At 34.3% G+C, this 18,033-nt stretch overlaps 1 protein-coding gene across 1 annotated transcript in view; it reads right to left on the bottom strand.

Moving 5' to 3' along the window:
• The window catches only part of PCLO (piccolo presynaptic cytomatrix protein), a 397,216-nt gene that overhangs the window by 112,757 nt on the left and 266,426 nt on the right, over window positions 1-18,033 (bottom strand). The window contains 1 exon segment of the mRNA XM_032873242.1: window positions 13,959-14,049. Within this exon segment, the coding sequence (XP_032729133.1) occupies window positions 13,959-14,049 (91 nt within the window).

Raw genomic sequence — 18,033 nt, 5'->3', positions numbered from 1 at the left:
TTGGGTCAATGAGAAAAACAAAAACAAAACCACATAAAAACAGGTTTTGGCATACCTTCAACTACTGGGAGCCATTAAGAACAAAGAAGGCAGCTTGGACAATCACTAAGGTTTGAGAGATAACCAGAAGCTCAGGCCAGACTGAATCATAATGTTTATCTCCTCCATGAAACCACTGCATCAAGTCTAGGAGAGGTGACTGTTTTATCTAATGCTTAGAAACCAACACTGAGAGTCAAAACAATTGAAGTAACAGGGGAATATATTTCAAACAAGAGAACAAGATAAAATTCCAGAAAAGGACCTTAATGAAGGGGAGAGAAGTTATTTGATAAAAAGTTCAAAATAATAGTTATAATGATGCTCACTGAGGTTAGCAGATCAATGCATGAACAAAGTGAAAATTTCAACAAATAGAATATATTAGAAAGTACCAAATGGAAATCACAAAACAGAAGAATAAAATAAATGAACTTCAAAATTCATAGAGGGGTTCAATATCAGGCCAGAGAACTGGAAGAAAAGATGAGTTAACTTGAAAACAGAGCAGTGGAAGTCATTTAAGAAGAGGAGCAAAGAGGAAAAAGAATGAAGAGTGAAAATAGATTAAGGGATTCATGAGATACCATCAGAATGAAAGGCATCCTATAGAATGGAAAAAAATTACAAATCATACTTCTTTAATATAAAAATATAAACTCATATATATAGAACTCATATAACTCAACAGCAAAAATCTGATTTAAAAATATGCAGAGAAACTAAATAGACATTTTTCCAAAAAGACATACTAATGGCCCAAAGGTACATGAAAATGTGCTCAGCATCAGTAATCATCAGGGAAATGCAAACCAAAACCAAAATGAGATATTACCACACATCTGTTAGAATGGTTACTATAAAAAATGTAAGAGATAACAAGTGTTGACAAAGATGTGGAGGAAAGGGAACCCTTGTGTGCTGCTGATAGGAATGTAAATTGGTTACAGCCACCATGGAAAACTGTGGAGCTTCTTCAAAAAGTTAAAAATAGAACTACTCTATGATCCAGCAATCCCAGTTCTGGTTATCTATCCAAAGGAAAAGAAATAGGAATTCAAAGAGATATCTGCACTACCATGTTCAGTACAGCATTATTCACAATAGCCAAGATATGGAAATAACTCAAGAGTCCAGTGATGGGTGAGTGGATAAAGAAGGTGTATATATGCACATATACACACAACGGAATATTACTGAACCATGAAAATGAAGGAAATCCTGCCATTTGGGACAACGTGAATAGTCCTTGGGGGCATTATGCTCAATGAAATCAATTAGACAGAGAAAGACAAATACTGCATGGTATCACATATATGTGTGGGGAAAAAGTCAAACGCATAGAAACAGAGTAGAAAAGTAGATGCCAGGGACTGTGAGTAAGGGAAATAAGGAGAGGCTGGTAAGAGGGTACATACTTTTAGCTATAAAATGAAAAATGTTTAATGATCTAATATAAAACATTGTGATTGTGGTTGTAACACTGTACTATATAAGTGAAATTTGTTGAGAGTAGAAGTTGAATGTTCTTACACAAACACACACACACAAAAGATAAATACATGAGGTGATAGATGTTTTAATTAACTAGATTGGGGGATCCTTTCACAATATATATGTAAATCAAATCACCATGGTGTGTACACTAAATATTTTACAAATTTATAACTTCATTATACTTCAATAAAGCTGAAATAAAAAACCAAATAAAATAAGCTGTGTATAAAATAAACATGAGCATATTAAGGAAACAATCTTTATACTTGCATTTAAATTTAAAGTTTAAATCTACTTTAATTTTATATGTTTATTAACATGTTACAGAAAGTATTACAAAAATGTTTTTATTTTCATCTTAATTTATGAAATATTTCTGATGTAACCAATAACCACTAAGTTTAGAAAAAATGAAAATAGTTGGTTCATTTTGACACTATCACATACTACATCTAAGCATCAAGGAAATGCAAATTTTTATCAGTGAACACACTATCTTATGAACAGTAGTCCTTAAATCAATGGAGTTTATTATTCACAATAAAGTTATCACAGGATAATGATATATTGCAATTTAGTCATGTCATTAGTTGAACTGAAGAAGAAAGATTATATAAATATTAATGCTAATGAAGTACTAAAGATAATGGAAAATTCCCCAAAGGATAGTCCAATTAAATGTATTTTTATAGTTTACACATTAATTATACTCATGAGTGAGACAGTGAAAGTTTATTTTTATGTTCTTTCACCTACTAATTTCTAGGTTATAAATTATTTATATAAATATTTAGGAAAATGTACCAACTTATATTAAAAAAAAAGTAATTTCTCCTTTGTGTTCTTCTTAAATGCTACATAAATTCATCAATACTTGAACATAAAGACCCAAAGAATATTCCTTTACTTCACCATTTTTATTTTTACTAATTTTTGCTTTTTATGAGAAAAACATTCCTACAAATATAAAAACACATATCAATTACCTTATAGCAATCCCTACTTGACTGTTTCCAGCAGCGACAAAATGGAAATGGAAACACTACCTTAATACCAAATCTAATCTGTTTCTAAACCTCAGCATAGAAATTACATACTCAACCATTCCCATTAGCTTTTTCTGATCCACTGTAATTGTTCTGTAGCATTCTTTTTAATATGTATTTAATTTTAAATACATATGCTTTACATACATGAAGGATACAAAGAGAACATTTTTTTGTCTCACTTCCAAGAACCAAAGTATAAATTCTTCTTTTCTAATGTAATGTGACTATGATAAAAATGTTACACAAAGCATGTATAAAAGGCTATTCTTACTCACACCATACCAGAAGAGATGCGCCCAAGTTGGACTGCCATATGACTGAAATGGCCATTGGTATGGGAAATAAGGAAGATACACATATATACATATACACACACACATTCCTTCCCTATATACATACATATACATATGTATATAAAACCGTATGTGTGTGTGTGTGTATATATATATATATATGTACATATACATACACACACACACATATCTGTCGTTGTGCACCGAAATAATGCTCTCAGTCATCAATCTGAGAGGTCGTGCAGGGCTGCCTCTACAAGGAAGAGTAGCAACAGCTGAATTCTGCACATAGCTTTTATTTTGTTTTTCATCAGCAAAGCAAGGACAGATGTATCAAAGCATGAAGAGGGAATACAAAGAGAAGGCAATTATCTTGAAGCCAGAAAGCAGGCCTGTACCGTTCCCTATGCACAGGCACACAAGGAGGGAGTTATGGGATAAGGAAGGAACAGGATATCTGCGCTAGCAATCACCTGAGCAGGAAGGGGAGTTGAAGGTTACTTTCTTTCATAGCTCCTTATCTACGCCCTTCCCGAGGAGATGATGTGATCCTGTTCCTACCAGGCCACTGCATTCAAGAGCCAGAGAACAGGAACGTTGCGTACAACATTTCAGTTGTTCCCACAATCACTTCTTAGGGCTTACAATACACTTCCTAGGAATAATGCCATACATATCTTCCAAACATATACCCATATAAACATTAAACATTATATATAAAAATATAAATATCAAGTAAATATCAAAAGACACTGGTATTCTGACTTTGTTGAATAACACCTTTCAAATAGAAGGTATTTTGTATACTGGTAAAGTAATTTTATTGGAGGTGCACAGGATTTCTTCCTCCTGAAATACTTCAGGAATAATTCCCACCAAGAAAATTTCCCAGTCTGCCATATTAAAAAATCATGCTTCATTCATTCAATAACACATGGATTTATTTCTTTATTATAGGTTATTTATGGTAAATGCAAAACTATCATCTGAAAGACCAAATCTGGGGTGATTGCATGATATGCCTATAAAAGGAAATTAAAGATAAACTTAATTCATTTAGCAGTACTTAGGGTCCAAGATGAAATAATTTTTGATATGAAATTGATATTACAAAATTAGAAGGTAAGGTCAATTTATAGGCGTGACTTCTTTTTTTCAGATTTTTATTTATTTGAGAAAGAGAGAGAGTGGGAGAGGTCATGAGCCGGGGGCAGTGAGTGGGAGAACCAGGCTCCTTCCTGAGCAGGTAGCCTGACGCAGGGCTCAATCCCAGGATCCCTGGGCATGACCTGAGCTGAAGGCAGAAGCTTAACCAACTGAGCCACACAGGCACGCCTCTAGATAGGACCTTACTACTTACTTGTTTAGATATTGATCACAAGATGACAACCCAGGTCTGGGAGTGGGATCATTTATTATGTATATAATATTATATTATATTATTATAAATTATATTATAATATAATTATAGAAATATAAAATTATATTTATATATAATATATATAAATATAAAATTTATATTTATAATATAAATATAAAATTATATTGTAAGACACTCATGTAACCCTATATTGCCAGTGGAAATAGAACAGTTTCAACTTATATTACTGTAATGTTATGATAAGCTTTCCAAAATAAGTGCCAGTCTTATTTGATAAAAGATAAGTAGGAAGAAAAATACTACTGTAACTCAAAACTTAGCAATAAGCATTCCTTTTGGACTTCTGGAGCTAAAAGAATATTGTTGCAGACAATCTATCGTGATTCCCGATGAATCACATCCGGAAGAATCCCCTCCCTTTGAGGGCAGGAGGATCCTATGACTTAGTTCTAACCAATAGGATCTGACAAAGGTAATGGGATAGTCACGACTACGAATATATTATCTTACCCAACTAAGATGAGAGTTTTCTGCTGGCCCTGAAGAAGTACCCTGCCACGTGTGAGAGGTTAGGAGAAAGAACCACAGGGCAAGATGCTGAGAAGTACTCAGATGCTAAGAGTGGCCTGGCTGACAGTCAGGGATAAAACAGGGAGCCTTAGTTCCATAATGGCAGGAAATGAGTTTTGCCAATAAACATGGGAGCTTGGAAGGATATTCCCAAACTCCAGAACAGAATGCAGCTCAGCCAACATGTAGACCGCAGACTGTGAGATCGTGACATTGTGATCACAGAGAAGCTGTGCCTGGATTCTTGACCCAAGAAAACTGTGAGATATTAAATGAGTGCTGTTTTAAGCCATTACATTTGTGGTAATTTGTTACAATTCAGTAGAAAATTAATACAAAGACAGAAGTTGTATCCTGAGTGTGCTGGGCACATATGTATGGACATTACCTTGGTAGCAAAACTTGTGGAACATTTGTGTTCATAGTAGTTACCACAGTGACTGAGCAGTGACAGAGGGCAGGAATGAAAAGAAAGAGGCCATGGAAAAAAATCACCTTTTGTCCAGCAAAAACAGAGGAAGAGCTCTGTGTATCAGTTCTGCGATGCTGGGATTCTGGTATCACAGATGTAGCAAGCATACGGCATCTAGGCAACACTCAATACATAATTGGATGAATACTGAATGGATAAATAATAAAATACCAATTTCTTCCCATGGGGCTAATGCAGCAATGATATGAGTGGTAAAATAATATAATTGTATTGCATTGTATTTTATTCTTAGAAAATGCCTTAAAAATTACATTATCTCTTTGGATGTTAAAAGAAGAAAAAACCAAAGCACCACCCCCCACCCCGGGTTTATACATGAGAAAAATGAGGCTTTAAGAAGTTAAGGGCTCAAGGCAACACCTAATAATATGGCAAAGGTAGAGAGAAGCCCACACTCTTGCTCCAAATAAGTGACGAGCAAGGCATCTCCTCTCTGGTTGGCTCCAGTGCATCTGGTTTGGAATCAGAGGGGATGGGTTTAAGGGCAGCACATCCAGCCCTTCCTGTCCCTGTTCACTGGCAGAGAGGAGAGTGATGGGAGGTACTGCAATTAGGCCACTAAAGGAAGAAACCATCAAGACAGAAGAAATGTGTTGGGAACTAGCAATTCTCGGTCAAGACAGAGGAGAGGAAATGTTTCTGGCTTGGCCAGCCACAAATCATACTGTACCATCTAATCAGTAGCTGGGATTGATTATATTGATTACTTGATATGAGTTTTGTCTAATATAATTTTTATTTTTCTACTGATGCATAAATGTTTATGCCATCTTATATCTTTAACCAACATGACAAAGAAGAAATTGTTACTTTTTTCGTATTACGGTTTTAGTCATTTTTGTGTTTTTGCATTTGAATTACAAATATGAACTGCATCTGTATCTGTTAAATGAATATGTAACTGGATTAACACTTATAGCTTCGTAGGCAAATCTAGAGAGAAAAAGGACGCACAAGCCCGGTAGCATAATAATGGTCATAATTACAAGTTTTGGGAAGAGTTGAGAAACTGATTAGCTCAGAGAATTACTGAATTTGCTCAGTCACTTTAGACATAAAAATAAAATCCAGGTGTCCAGATTATTTTTGCACTACAGTCTAAACTTGTTCTCATCAAGAATCAATTTGCTATTGGTGAAGAAAGTATTCAACAAAGTTCAACAGCTTCTATCTTCTAATATATATCTGGAGATACTTTCCACTAAAGAGTTATCTAATATAGTTATCGTGGTTATTTTCATTACTCTGTTTAAAAGGTTCTTACTACTACCTGAAAAAACAAGAAGTGCTAGAGGTTGCTAGGTGACCAGCTATGAATATTCAAAAACATTCCACTGAGATTCTGTTTTAAACAGAAAGAGAGGTGCTTTTCTTTATTTTCATCCAATTTTCTATTACATCAGATTTGTTGAACTTTTAACTGTCAAATGTCTCAAAAAACATGACTTTGAGCTAATGAATTCTGTTTGATTTCTGTACCTTGTGCCAGTTTTTTTTAATAAATATATTATTTGACTTTTCTCAAACTCTTTAGTATCATCTTCAGGGATGGAGGCAAATAGTAACACTTCAAGAGTTTTTTCTATGTGTCTTCACTTCTCTCATATTAAAAATTATTTCTACAACTTCTTATGTTAGATATTCTCTATATCATCTGTGACACAGAAGCTGAGACTAAGAAAACTCAGAAACTTGCCCATGCTGTCCAAGATGTAAAGAAGTTAAGATTCAAGCTCATTTCTTTTTTCATGACTCCTACATTCTTGTTTTTTCTATATATTTTTGCTCATTACTCTGTTAAGAAAATATTCTAGGAGAGTAATAAAATCCTTACTCCTTTAATTCAATCTCATTTCTTATTTGCCCTTTTATCTGTGATCAATTCACATACATTTTTGATTTATACCCTTAAATTTCACATTAACATTACCATTTGCCCTCTTTTCTCTAGGCTAAATAACTTGAATGTCTTCATCTTCTTCTCATGGAATCAAACATTAATAATGCCTTTAATTTCATGAAGAGTGCATAGAATAATGTGCTGACCTCCAGTTAGAAGTAAAGCACTTCCTTAGCAGGAATAGAAATGTGCAAGCAGGGGCGCCTGGGTGGCTCAGTGGGTTAAAGCCTCTGCTTTCAGCTCAGGTCATGATCCCAGGGTCCTGGGATCAAGCCCCACATAGGGCTCTCTGCTCAGCAGGGAGCCTGCTCCCCCCTCTCCCTCTGCTTGCCTCTCTGCCTACTTGTGATCTCTCTCTGTCAAATAAATAAATAAATAAAATCTTAAAAAAAAATAAAAAGAAATGTGCAAGCAAATGTATCCTGACAGATGTCAGGAGAAGTGATGATGTTGATATGGACTGGCCTGGATAATAAACACTTCTTTTGTTACTGAGGAAATGAATGCAAGCTTTCATTAAAATTTACAGGGCAGAAACTGAGTTTTAGAAGAGATTCAACCTGACCTGCATTTTATGTCTAAAGTTTTTTTTTTTTTTTAAGATTTATTTATTTGAGAGGGTGAGAGAAGGAGAGAGAGAGAAAATGTAGGTGGAGGAGAGGAAAGGTAGAGGGAGAGGGAGAGAGAGAATGTTCAAGCAGACTCCCCGCTGAGCACAGAGCCCAATATGGGACTCGATGCCGGGACCCTGAGATCATTACCTGAGCCGAAATCAAAAGTTGGCCACTTAGCCAACTGAGCCTCCCAGGGATCCCTATGTCTATAGATTTATACTTAGTTTACCCTTAAAAATAATTTGAGAAGTTTACAATGAGAAATTGTATCATATATAATGGCACACTAACAATGAGAAGTTATATTGTATATAACATTGATAAAATGAATTTCATTAAAATGTAAAACTTTTCCTTTAAAATAAACTTAAGAAAATAAAAACACAAGACACAAACTAGAAGAAAATATATTTGGGTCATATACCTTATAAAGGACTTATCCAAAATATATGAAGAATTCTTACAACTCAGTAAGAAGACAAACAACCCAAATAAATAATGGCCAAAGTATCTGAACAGACATTTCACCATAGAAGACATATGCATTGCATATAGCCACCCGAAAATGTGCTCATTACCGTAAGTCATTAGGAAAATACAAGTGAAAACAATTAAGTTTTCATCCACAACCACTCCAAAAGATAGCCATTACCACATGCTGGCTATGACATGGAGAAAGTGGAACTCTCAGACATTGCTGGTAAGAATGTAATATGGTACACTCATTTTGGAAAACTATTTTTCAGTTTCCTAAACAGTTAAAAAGAAACTTACCATAGAACCCTACAATTCCACTTCTAGGAAACTACTAAAAAAATCATACATCCAAATTCAAACTTGTCTGTAAATATTTAAAAACTGGGGGGTGCCTGGATGGCTCTGTCAGTTAAGCTGCTGCCTTTGGCTCGGGTCATGATCCCAGGATCCTGGGATCGAGTCCTACATCGGGCTCCTTGCTCGGTGGGGAGCCTGCTTCTCTCTCTCTCTCTGCCTGCTTGTGCTTTCTGTCTCTCTCTCTCTTTCTGTGTCAAATAAATAAATAAAATCTTTAAAAAATATATTTAAAAACTGGGAAAATTCAATGATAAAAAATGTAGAATATTCAAATAATGGACTACTACTTAGCAATAAAAAGAGCAATCTACTGGTACATGTGATAGAAGAGAAAACTTCAGAAAATGTTGGTAAGTGAAGGAGCTAGACAACAAAACTGCACACTGAATAATTCCATTTATATGAAATGCCCAGAAAAAGCAAACTTAAGAGACTGAAAGTAAATCTCTCACCTGTGGCTGGGAGAAGAATGTTGAAGGTGGGTATTGCTAGAAGACTCAAGGGAACCCGTTGTAATGACTGATATGTTCTAACAGAAGATTGTGGTGATGGTCACACAACTCCACATGTTTACTAGAAATAATATATTTGTACACACTTGCAATGTGTACATGATATGTAAATTATACCTTATTAAAGTGGTTTAAATAATAAACAAAGAGCTATCCATATATGGTATTGTTACTAACTCAGAGCCAATGAGATCTGTTACATTTGTCTCCTATTTCTAAAAGCTCATAAAGATGGTAGACTAATGAAGAATGAAAATGAGCCAGTATTTCCACTGAAGACTCTGCTGTCTTTTGAACCTAAACATATTTAGTGTTCTTCCCTATTACACTTGCTAATTAGTCTTTCTAGCCTTGCAGATGTAGCCAGCCTATTATGGAACTATACATAAGCAAGTATCTTTTTTGAAATTAGAAGAATTTCTTTGGCTTGTTTGAAACAGCTGTGTTTCTGGAGCCATAAGATGGTTTGAAATAAAAAAGAAACAGACTCATTTCTTGAACATTACATTTTGCTCTTTTTTTTTTTTTTTCCTGTTAATTTCTCTCCAAGAAAAGAGGAAATAACATTCGTTGAGGGTATAGTAAGTCTAGGCTTTTGTGCTAAGTTCATTTGCAATTATGTGAGATACACAGAGCTGGTCTTATTGTACAGATAAGCAAATTTATTCTCAAAATTTAAATATGTAATAGAGTTGAACTCCAACTCAGGTCTTTCTGCTAAAATTCACAACTATTCTCTCCACTATGCCGCCTTGTGTTTGGTTGAATAAAGGCATTCAAAATCATTATATAGTTGTTGATCAGCACCTATAAGTCTATCTTTGAAGTTTTCAGTTAATAGTCAAAAGATCTATTTTCTAAAAATCATGGATCATTTAAAAGAAGAGTGTATTCATGTATTTCTCTCTGTGAACATCACAAAAATATAAATAGTGGTGCATAAGTAAATCTGGATACACAATTATTCATATACATGTATAGGTATGAACAATAATGTTTGGCTTTATCTTAATTATTCCTAAAATTCTATTGTAATAATTATGTACATTTCAGATTTTACTACTGAATTACGAGCAAGCTGTAGGCAAGGGTATGTGTGTGCTCTTTCTATTATCCTAGCAATCAACACAATGTAAATCACATCAGGGGTGTTCAATAAATAAATATTAACAAGTAAAAATGAAAAATTTACCCAATATGAGTTATAAAAACAGCTTCAAAATACATTTTATGCTGTAAAGCTTTTTATAGGAAGAAAAAAGTTTATTTATATTTTCTTAACATTGTCTACACATATCCTTAGAGTAATAGTTCTCAAACATTTTGGTTTTAATGGGCCATTTATACTCTTTAATATTACCAAGGACCTCAAAGAGCTTTTGTTCATATGGATTACAAGCCTATTTATTTTCTCTATCATAAATTAAAACTGAGAATTTAAAACATTTACTCATAAATTTAAAATAAAATCATTCTATATTAAAGTAATTATATTTTTAATAAAAATGACTATAGTTTAAAAATAAAATACTTATAAAATGGGTGGTGTTGTTTTACATTATTGCAAATCCACTTAATATTGAGCTAAATGGAATATAGCTAAATGCTCATATCTGAGGGATTTGGAAGGGAGGGGGATGGGAGGATGGGTGAGCCTGGTGGTGGGCATTAAGGAGGGCACATATTGCATGGAGCCCTGGGTGTGGCGCATAAACAATGAATCTTGGAACACTGAAAAAATAAAATAAAATTTTAAAAAAATACTGAGCTAAATGGAATACAGCTAAATGCTCATATCTGAGGGTTTGAAGGGGAAAGGGATTGGGGGGATGGGTGAGCCTGGTGGTGGGCATTAAGGAGGGCACGTATTGCATGGAGCATTGGGTGTGGTACATAAACAATGAATTTTGGAACACTGAAAAAATAAAATAATAAATAAATTTTAAAAAATGCCCATATCTGTTCTGTGTACCACATGTTGTGTCAGCACACATCATGCAACCTCCGAAGAACTCTACTGGGCATATTCACAAGAAAATGAGGTTGCAAAAGGCAAATGCTATCTTACCATTTTACTATGAAAATATTTTTGACTTTGTGGACCTCCTGAAAGAATTTTGGAAACCGTGAGGATCTCCTGTCCGAACTCTGGGAAACGCACAGGAGAAACAATTAAAAAAACCGCACACATTTCTATTCCAGTCTTCTATTTTGAAATTATTTCTGATTCCAAAGAATAAAAATATTTTTTTTGTGAGGTATACCTGTTTCACATAATTCTTATAAAATATTTTAATGCTATACCCTGTTAGGATGGTTTATTTTAATTTTTTAAAAGAGTTTTTTTTATTTATTTGAGAGCAAGAGAGAGAGCACGAGTGGGGTAAGGGCAGAGAGGGAGAAGCAGGCTCCCCACTGAATAGGGAGTCTAAGATACCAATGCCCAATGCCAATGCAGAGCTTGATGCAGGACCCTGAGATCATGACCTGAATGGAAGGCAGACACTTAACCAACTGAGCCACCCAGGTACCCCTGGAATGGCTTATTAAACTATCATAAAAGATGAACAGCTTTTCTACTTTCAGTGGGTTTGTATAACCAAAATGAAAATGCACTAATGACCATCTAGACCTCCTGTTAGTGAGGGCAGATATGCTACATTTTATTCTTCACTCTTTCCTTGCTTATATCCTCATCGTGTTTATAAAGGCATTTAAATTTTTGGTTAGATAACTTTTCCACTACTGATGAAGCTACAGTCCACTGCTCATTTTCTCTAAATATGAAAAACAAACATGAACTTAATTTTTTTATTTTGGAAAATGTCATACATATAAAAAAGTAATGCAAGCCTATAATAAAACCCAGTGTGGTCAACCATCCAACTCCAACCATTACCAAATCATGTTCAGTTTTTTACATCTATTCCTTCACCATTCTCCATACAACTAATTTTGAAAGAAATTCCAGATAAGATATTGTTTCATCCATAAATATTTTAGTATGTATCTCTAAAAAAATCCTTAATTTTTATTAAAAACATTAACATCAAAGTGGTAATCATAGCTAAAAAACAATTGTAAATCTCTAATGTCACGAAATGTTCAGTTAAGTGAAAAAAAGCTTTTGGTTGAGCGGCAAACAGAGTGATCAGTCAGGAACACAAAGGCTCTGTGCCAGGGTTTGCCTGCCATTAGCTTAGATCTTCGAGACACTGTTTGCCAAAGAAGTCATTTCTCGCTCTAGCTTTGCATATACATGTATTTAAATCCCTTTGAGGTACTGAAGACTTATTTGAAAACAACATGAATTGTTTCAAAACATTTAATTTACTAGGAGATCATGCTATCCAAGGACACATGGAAAATATATTCAGTATTAAATGATGCAGGGGAATATAATGAGGGAAAATATTTTTATTTTTGTATTAGGTAAATATCAAAAGAAAAAGGGGCACGCTAGTAAACATATTGCTCAAAACAATGATTCTTGTTTCTCATTTTGTAAAATCTATACACAGAGGAAACTGAATTTAGTTTTCAGGCTAAAATATTTATAATGAGATATCAATAGCTCTTATTTCTGTCCTTATATTTTAAAACTTTTTTCCTAATAAAAGAAAACAAGTTAAAATAATGAGTTGCAAAAGAAAAGTAAGGAGGGGATGACTAACACAGTATAAAAGCAATAATACAGTTAAAAGAGATACATTGATATAGAGTTCTAATGATTTAGTAAGATTTCTGTTGTTTGTACTAAAAAAAAAATGGCTTTGCTGGAAAGTACTATGTTGTTTTGCTTTATGAGCTGGAGGGAACTGAAACAGTTTGTAGAAGTAATTATTCCATAGTGTTATTCCATTGTACTTATTCCAACTCATAGAGCCCATGGATTTTAAGATTCACCCCTGGAATTTTCATCAGTGATTAAAACACAGTGCGCATGCAATAAAACTGTGAAAGTTTAAATTATCTGTCTTTGGTAGGAGAAAAATTACCCAATCTTAAAAGGAAAACATTAGACTCCTAATCGATTCATTCTCTATGAAAATAAAGAAAATAAATTGCTCAGAGCAAAACCTGTTCCATATCTTCATGTTCCATGGTCTAAAATATGCAAAGAACAAGAACAAGTAAACTGAAAACATAGCTATTTTTGTCCTTTGTTACATCAGTCCTTGAAGGAAAAAAAACCCTCCAGCATATATACCATGTTAGATAACTCACCTACATATATGTTCATATATATGTATATATATACACATGTATATATATATACACACACATATATATATGACATGGATATTTATGAATATTTTCTGTTGATGTACAGTGTCTATAAACACAAGGAATATATTTGAATGAGAATACAGGTACTACTTATATTTCAAAAAGACATTAACTTTGACAGAATTTATATTGTGTCTCAAAGATCTAAATAAAAAATTTAAATTTATAATATAAACATTCCATTATCTTTCAAAAGCATCAAGATCATGAAACACAAAGATTGTGAAACGATCACACCAGACACAAGGAGGGTTGACAACGAAATGCAAGATGAGATCTGGATTGGATCATGGACCAGGAAAAAAGAAAAGAATTTAGTGGGTAATTGGGGAAACTAAAACTCTAAATAATTTTGAAATTCTCCAAAACACAATTTTTTATATAGAAGTAGTATTTTCTAAAATTTGATAAGTCATCTAAAGTGAAATCCAATACATATCCCAATCTGACAATAAAATAAAAAGTAGATTATTTGATTTCCTTTACCTGAAACTGTGTGATCCTTCGAGTCTCTTGTTATTTTTATCCTTGCATAAGGAAAGATATAGTGCACAGTCTTCCCGTTCATCTGCATAATCTAAGATACACATATGATAAGGTGAACAATCAATGTTTAAAGACACTTTAAATGCAACATACAGATTTACATTTGCTTTTTAAAAGTGTATTGATTCAATCAATAAACAAAAAATATTACCAGCTTCTCAAATTATCACAATTTAAGCATTTTACACTATATAATATTATTGATTTCTGAGGTCCTCGTGATCTTCACATTTTAACTAATTTTAACTAATTACTCTTGCAAACTGATTTCCTGTGTTTGGGAAATTGATAGGCACACTTAACAGGTTCTAAAGAATGTCTGTACCTATAGTAGTACATAGACGACAGTATTAGACAATGTATGTGAAAATGTGTGTGTCTCTGTTCTTGCTCTGGGCAGCCTAGAAATGGACAGCTATTTCTAATTTTCAGCAATTAAGTGGTGCTAGAGGAGAAAAGGCAGGAAAAAAAATCCTCATCTTTATCACTCTAATAGGACTGCTTTATATTTGTGTTGCTTTGATTTTTATTGTGGAGTTGTGCTTTTGCTATGCGTATCTACCAGAAGTGTCAATGTACATTGGATGCTGAGGCTAGTTCTACATAAAGAAGGCCTTTGCTCATTCTAATTCTTTCTGAGGCCTTCCTTTTATTCAAAGCTGTGTTACTGGCTGGAGTTATTTCTCATTTACTGTTGACATTCCTTCGGGTAGAAGAACCAACCCTGAAAGCTATTGTTGCAAGCCTGTGATCCAAATTCTCATTACTGAGACTTGAATATGAGACTACTAGAGATTGCATTATCTCTGTTTCCCCCTGGCAAAATGAGACTTCTGAAACAAAAATAAATTAGTGAATGCAAACTTGTGTTTTGTATTTTATGGTACTTTGCTTTTACATGAGATCTGTGAAATAATAGGAGATAAAAATAGTAAAATATTTAGTCACATCTACATTAAGAGGATTTTATTAGTAGGAAGTGTCCCATCACTTTAGAAAAACTTGACTATAATTACAAACAAAATAAAGTTTAGTCAAGAGACATGCAATATTACCTATTTCAGAATGTGTTTAAGAAGTGTGTGAGAGTGATAAACCAAAATATTAAATAGAAGTTAGAACCCAAGAGATGTTGGTTTGTGATTCCTTGAATACTCATGTGATTTTAATGTGTAAATCCACCCATAAGACTGTTAGAATTCTACATATTTAAAGTAAAATATGTATTGAGAAATGCAAGCTTAAATTATAGCCTGTAGCTTTTCTTCTCTTCAGGAAAGAATAAGTGTAATCAGGTTTCTGATGAACAGAAAGCACTCCCCAAACAAAAGCAGAATCCTGTAGAGTCCAGGGATATTATCTGAACTCTTCAAAGTAGAACTAAAATGTTGTTTGCCAAGATTGTGAATAAATTATAGGCAGTATAATCAGTTCATCTAGATAATTTGTACCACTACAACTTTTGTAAGCCACCAAAAACCTTACTTACTTATATTCATGGCAAGAGGATTGTATAAATTTTTCCTTGATTCTCCCTGTCTTGTTTCCTCTGTGTTGGCATCCGTCTACCTCTGTCTACTTCTTCCCTTTCACTTTCTCTCCTCTTACTTTCCCTCCCTTCGTCTTTTCTCCATTTCCCTTCTTCCACTTTTATTCCTCCCTCCTCTCATCTGCATTTAAAGATCTCAATTTTTTTAACTGAAATTTAAACCATGTTCAGTGAAAATACTACAACTATTAGATATAACTGAACCTTCCTTTGGTACTGTAGATAACTAACCAAAATTGGTATTATTTCATTTTGAGTATCTTTAACTTCATGTTTTATTTGACAACAATCTTAAAAAGTCACTTTCCCCACTTGGTCAACAATAAAGTAAGAAAATGCATTTTCATTATTGCTATTCTTTCCAATTCTCTAGACTAGGCAGAAGCTCAAGTGTATCTGTTGCCCAGTCTAGGATAGCCATAAGATTTTCCAAATTTTGCAGCAGAGTCTTATCAGCTACCCATTACCACCTTCTAATTTGTACGTATGATGTTAGCAGAAGGGATGTTAGCATCTTTCTTTCCATACAATGTTGCTTTCAGAACATCTCACAGCACCTCCTGTAATTTCTATAGCTAGCATCACAGGCTCACTTAATAAATCAGAAGCATTAAGCTGCCATAATTATGACCAAAGTGACCAAAAATCTGTAGAAAGCAGTGGTATCTGTCTTCCATGTATGAACTAGTTGGATCTTAGCTTTTTTCTAAGCTTTGTAGGTGAGTGTTCAAAGAGTTCTCCAGCAGATGGAGTTTCAGGGTCAGTGTTGCTTCTGCCAAGTAAGAGGAGGAACGATGGCAGGACTGATGTCAAGTAGTGCCCACACCTATTTCTCCACCATGTGGTCTCTGATATTACTGTCTTTTGGTGATTCTGCACCAAAGAGCTATCAACTTTATGTCTGCCACCAAAAGGATTCTTCTTCTCTACAAATATTTTCATAAATAATTGAGCCATCATACTTATGAAATAATAACTTGTGTTAACATACCTTTGATTCAAACGGACATTCATCCTTTTTCCTCTCCTAAACACCATGCATGCTAGAGGCAGAGGAGGGAGTGTCCTTCCTATGTCCCACGTATTGTTCTAAGCACTGTATAGGACTACGGTGGCTGGAGTAGGGAGCCCCTGCTCTCTCGTTGCTCATAGCCTTTGACATAATGCATGCAATATTATTGGAGCACAAAGGAAGAACACTTGCCCCGCTGTGTGGGAGGTGGTGGTGTTAGGATGAGAGACTTGTAAGATGAGGCATGCTGATGGAGTCCTAAATGCTGAGTAGAGTAGCCGAGATGAGAGCAGAAAGAGTGTTCAGGGAAAGGGAACAAGACATCCAAAGGCTTAGAACAGAGAGGAAGAATGGCTCTCTCAGTGGAGCTTAATTACTTCAGTATTACAGTTGCATGAAGATTGCAATAGGCAAGGGCTCTAGTGCAGGATGTGGAGGCATTCGGTACTAGTCAAGAAGTGTTGACCTTTATAATTACCCTGTAAAGGCTATTAGCCCTATTTATAAATGAAGTGAATAAAGCAAATCTGTTTCCTTTCAAATAGATTCATAATATATTCAAATGTATATATTCAAATAATAATATGATTTTGAGTCTAATAAAAATTCAGAAAACATTTTCTGTTTCTCATATATTTTTATATGTTATTTTTTAAGCAAATAAGTTCATGTTTGCATTAATCAATTTGGTTTTATTACTTTTCCCTCCAGGGCACTTTATGAGTATAAATTCTTGTTATGTGTAAGTTTCCAAATAAAAGCATCTGGGTTTATTAGAACCAAGAGCTTGATATTACCTTTTTATGACTGGAGATGAAACAAGTGAATAAAATGAGAACGCCATTTTGCTATTCTTTCTAGACCAAAACACAGTTATGATGAACTAATGACAAAAACAGTACCTGAAGATAAATATTAATGCAAAAACCCCATGAATTTTGAGCTTTATGTAATCAAAATGTATGTCACCTTCTATGTAGCTTGTTTAGAAAAGACTACACGTAGAAAAACAAAGAAGTCGTTGTCACAAATTTAGCATATTTGTTACTTTTTTTTTAAAGATTTTATTTATTTATTTGATAGAGATTACAAGTAGGCAGAGAGGCAGGCAGGGAGAGAGGAGGAAGCAGGCTCCCCACTGAGCAGAGAGCCCAATTGGGGCTGGTTCCCTGGACCCTGAGACCATGACCTGAGCCGAAGGCAGAGGCTTTAATCCACTGAGCCACCCAGGAGCCCCTGTATTTGTTACTTTTCTAAAGGAGGTTGAGGATTACCATCTGGGAGGGGCACACAGTGGTATCTGGGGCAAGCATATTCCCTTTCTTGGTCTGTGTGTTGGTTATATGGTTGTTCACTTTATAACTAGCTTATAATTCTGCCTATTTGCCATTTTGGAAACTGCATGAGTAGGTTTTTGTTTTTTTTTTTTTCTGTATGTTAGTTATCAAAGTAAA

The sequence above is a fragment of the Lontra canadensis genome, unplaced genomic scaffold (genome assembly GCF_010015895.1).
Source record: "Lontra canadensis isolate GAN:19392208 unplaced genomic scaffold, GSC_riverotter_1.0 scaffold48, whole genome shotgun sequence".
Taxonomy (NCBI): Eukaryota; Metazoa; Chordata; class Mammalia; order Carnivora; family Mustelidae; genus Lontra; species Lontra canadensis.
This window is presented reverse-complemented; position numbering and strand designations above follow the sequence as displayed.